Here is a 914-nt window from a genome sequence, read left to right as displayed (position 1 = left end):
CAATTTTAGGTTGTAAAATATAAATTTAAAAACAAAAACGAAATTATGCCAACAAAGAGTGGAATTTAGTAATTGAAATGAAATGAATTAAAGTAACCAAGCTCGGGTCGCCAAATTCCATCATAGCAGCATGTGCTAACATTGTAACCGACAGGAACAAATTCAGGCTTACATACTAGATAAGCAGTGCTGTCCACACCGCGCATTTTACCATCCTTTAGGTGGTAAACAATGTCACCACCTTCTATTGGTTTGAGTGATTTGCATGTTACTAATTTAAAATCTAAAAAGAGTGCTACAATAGAAGTTTTATTGAGTGCTACCAGCTACCATACCGGCCTTATTGAATGTTACCGAAAAGACTTTATTGAGTACCTCCGTAAGGACTAATTGTGATGCTACCGTATACTTCCATTGGGTGCTACCATATAACCTTACATATTAAATTCGTTTAACCGTTAAGAATACTAATTGTTATTTTTTGAAGAACGTGATTTCCACCTATGATGGCTTATTTCCTTATATTTCATTTGTTGGCTAACTTTATCTCAATAATATTTATCCCTAAATTGAAATTCTTAAAAGTGTTACTTGCATTAGCCATTCCTTCCTGGCTATACAAGCATATGACAACGATAACCAATACTGCAAGCTTCAATACCATTCCTGACTGTAAGATTATTATGAACATATTCAAATCGTTTAATTAATTTTTGATTGAACAATTGTAAATGTTCATCAGTAAACGAAGAGGACAAAGACGATGCTAAAAGATTGTCGCAGAGGACAGCACACCTTGTAAGATACGATCTTATGATGAGTCTGTTACATTTACGCTATAAATTAAGATTACTAAGTTTAATTTTGAATAAAGAATTGAAAGGATGACAATCTTTAGTTAATTCAAGGGGAAG

The 914-nt window shown here is 33.2% G+C and overlaps 1 protein-coding gene across 1 annotated transcript; it reads right to left on the bottom strand.

Moving 5' to 3' along the window:
* Positions 1-65: 65 nt before the first annotated feature.
* On the bottom strand, positions 66-671 carry LOAG_16055 (hypothetical protein; the record flags this gene model as incomplete). The annotated part of the gene is made up of 2 exons (XM_003151543.2): positions 592-671; positions 66-283 (listed from the first exon to the last, which is right to left on the bottom strand). The coding sequence occupies exons 1-2, from the start codon at positions 662-664 to the stop codon at positions 66-68; spliced, it is 291 nt and encodes a 96-aa protein (XP_003151591.1). The 5' UTR covers positions 665-671.
* Between the last annotated feature and the right edge of the window lie 243 nt (positions 672-914).

Source organism: Loa loa (genome assembly GCF_000183805.2).
Source record: "Loa loa unplaced genomic scaffold supercont3.3790, whole genome shotgun sequence".
In the NCBI taxonomy this organism is placed as follows: Eukaryota; Metazoa; Nematoda; class Chromadorea; order Rhabditida; family Onchocercidae; genus Loa; species Loa loa.
The sequence above is the reverse complement of the archived record's forward strand: the minus strand, read 5'-3'. Positions and strand labels throughout refer to the sequence as shown.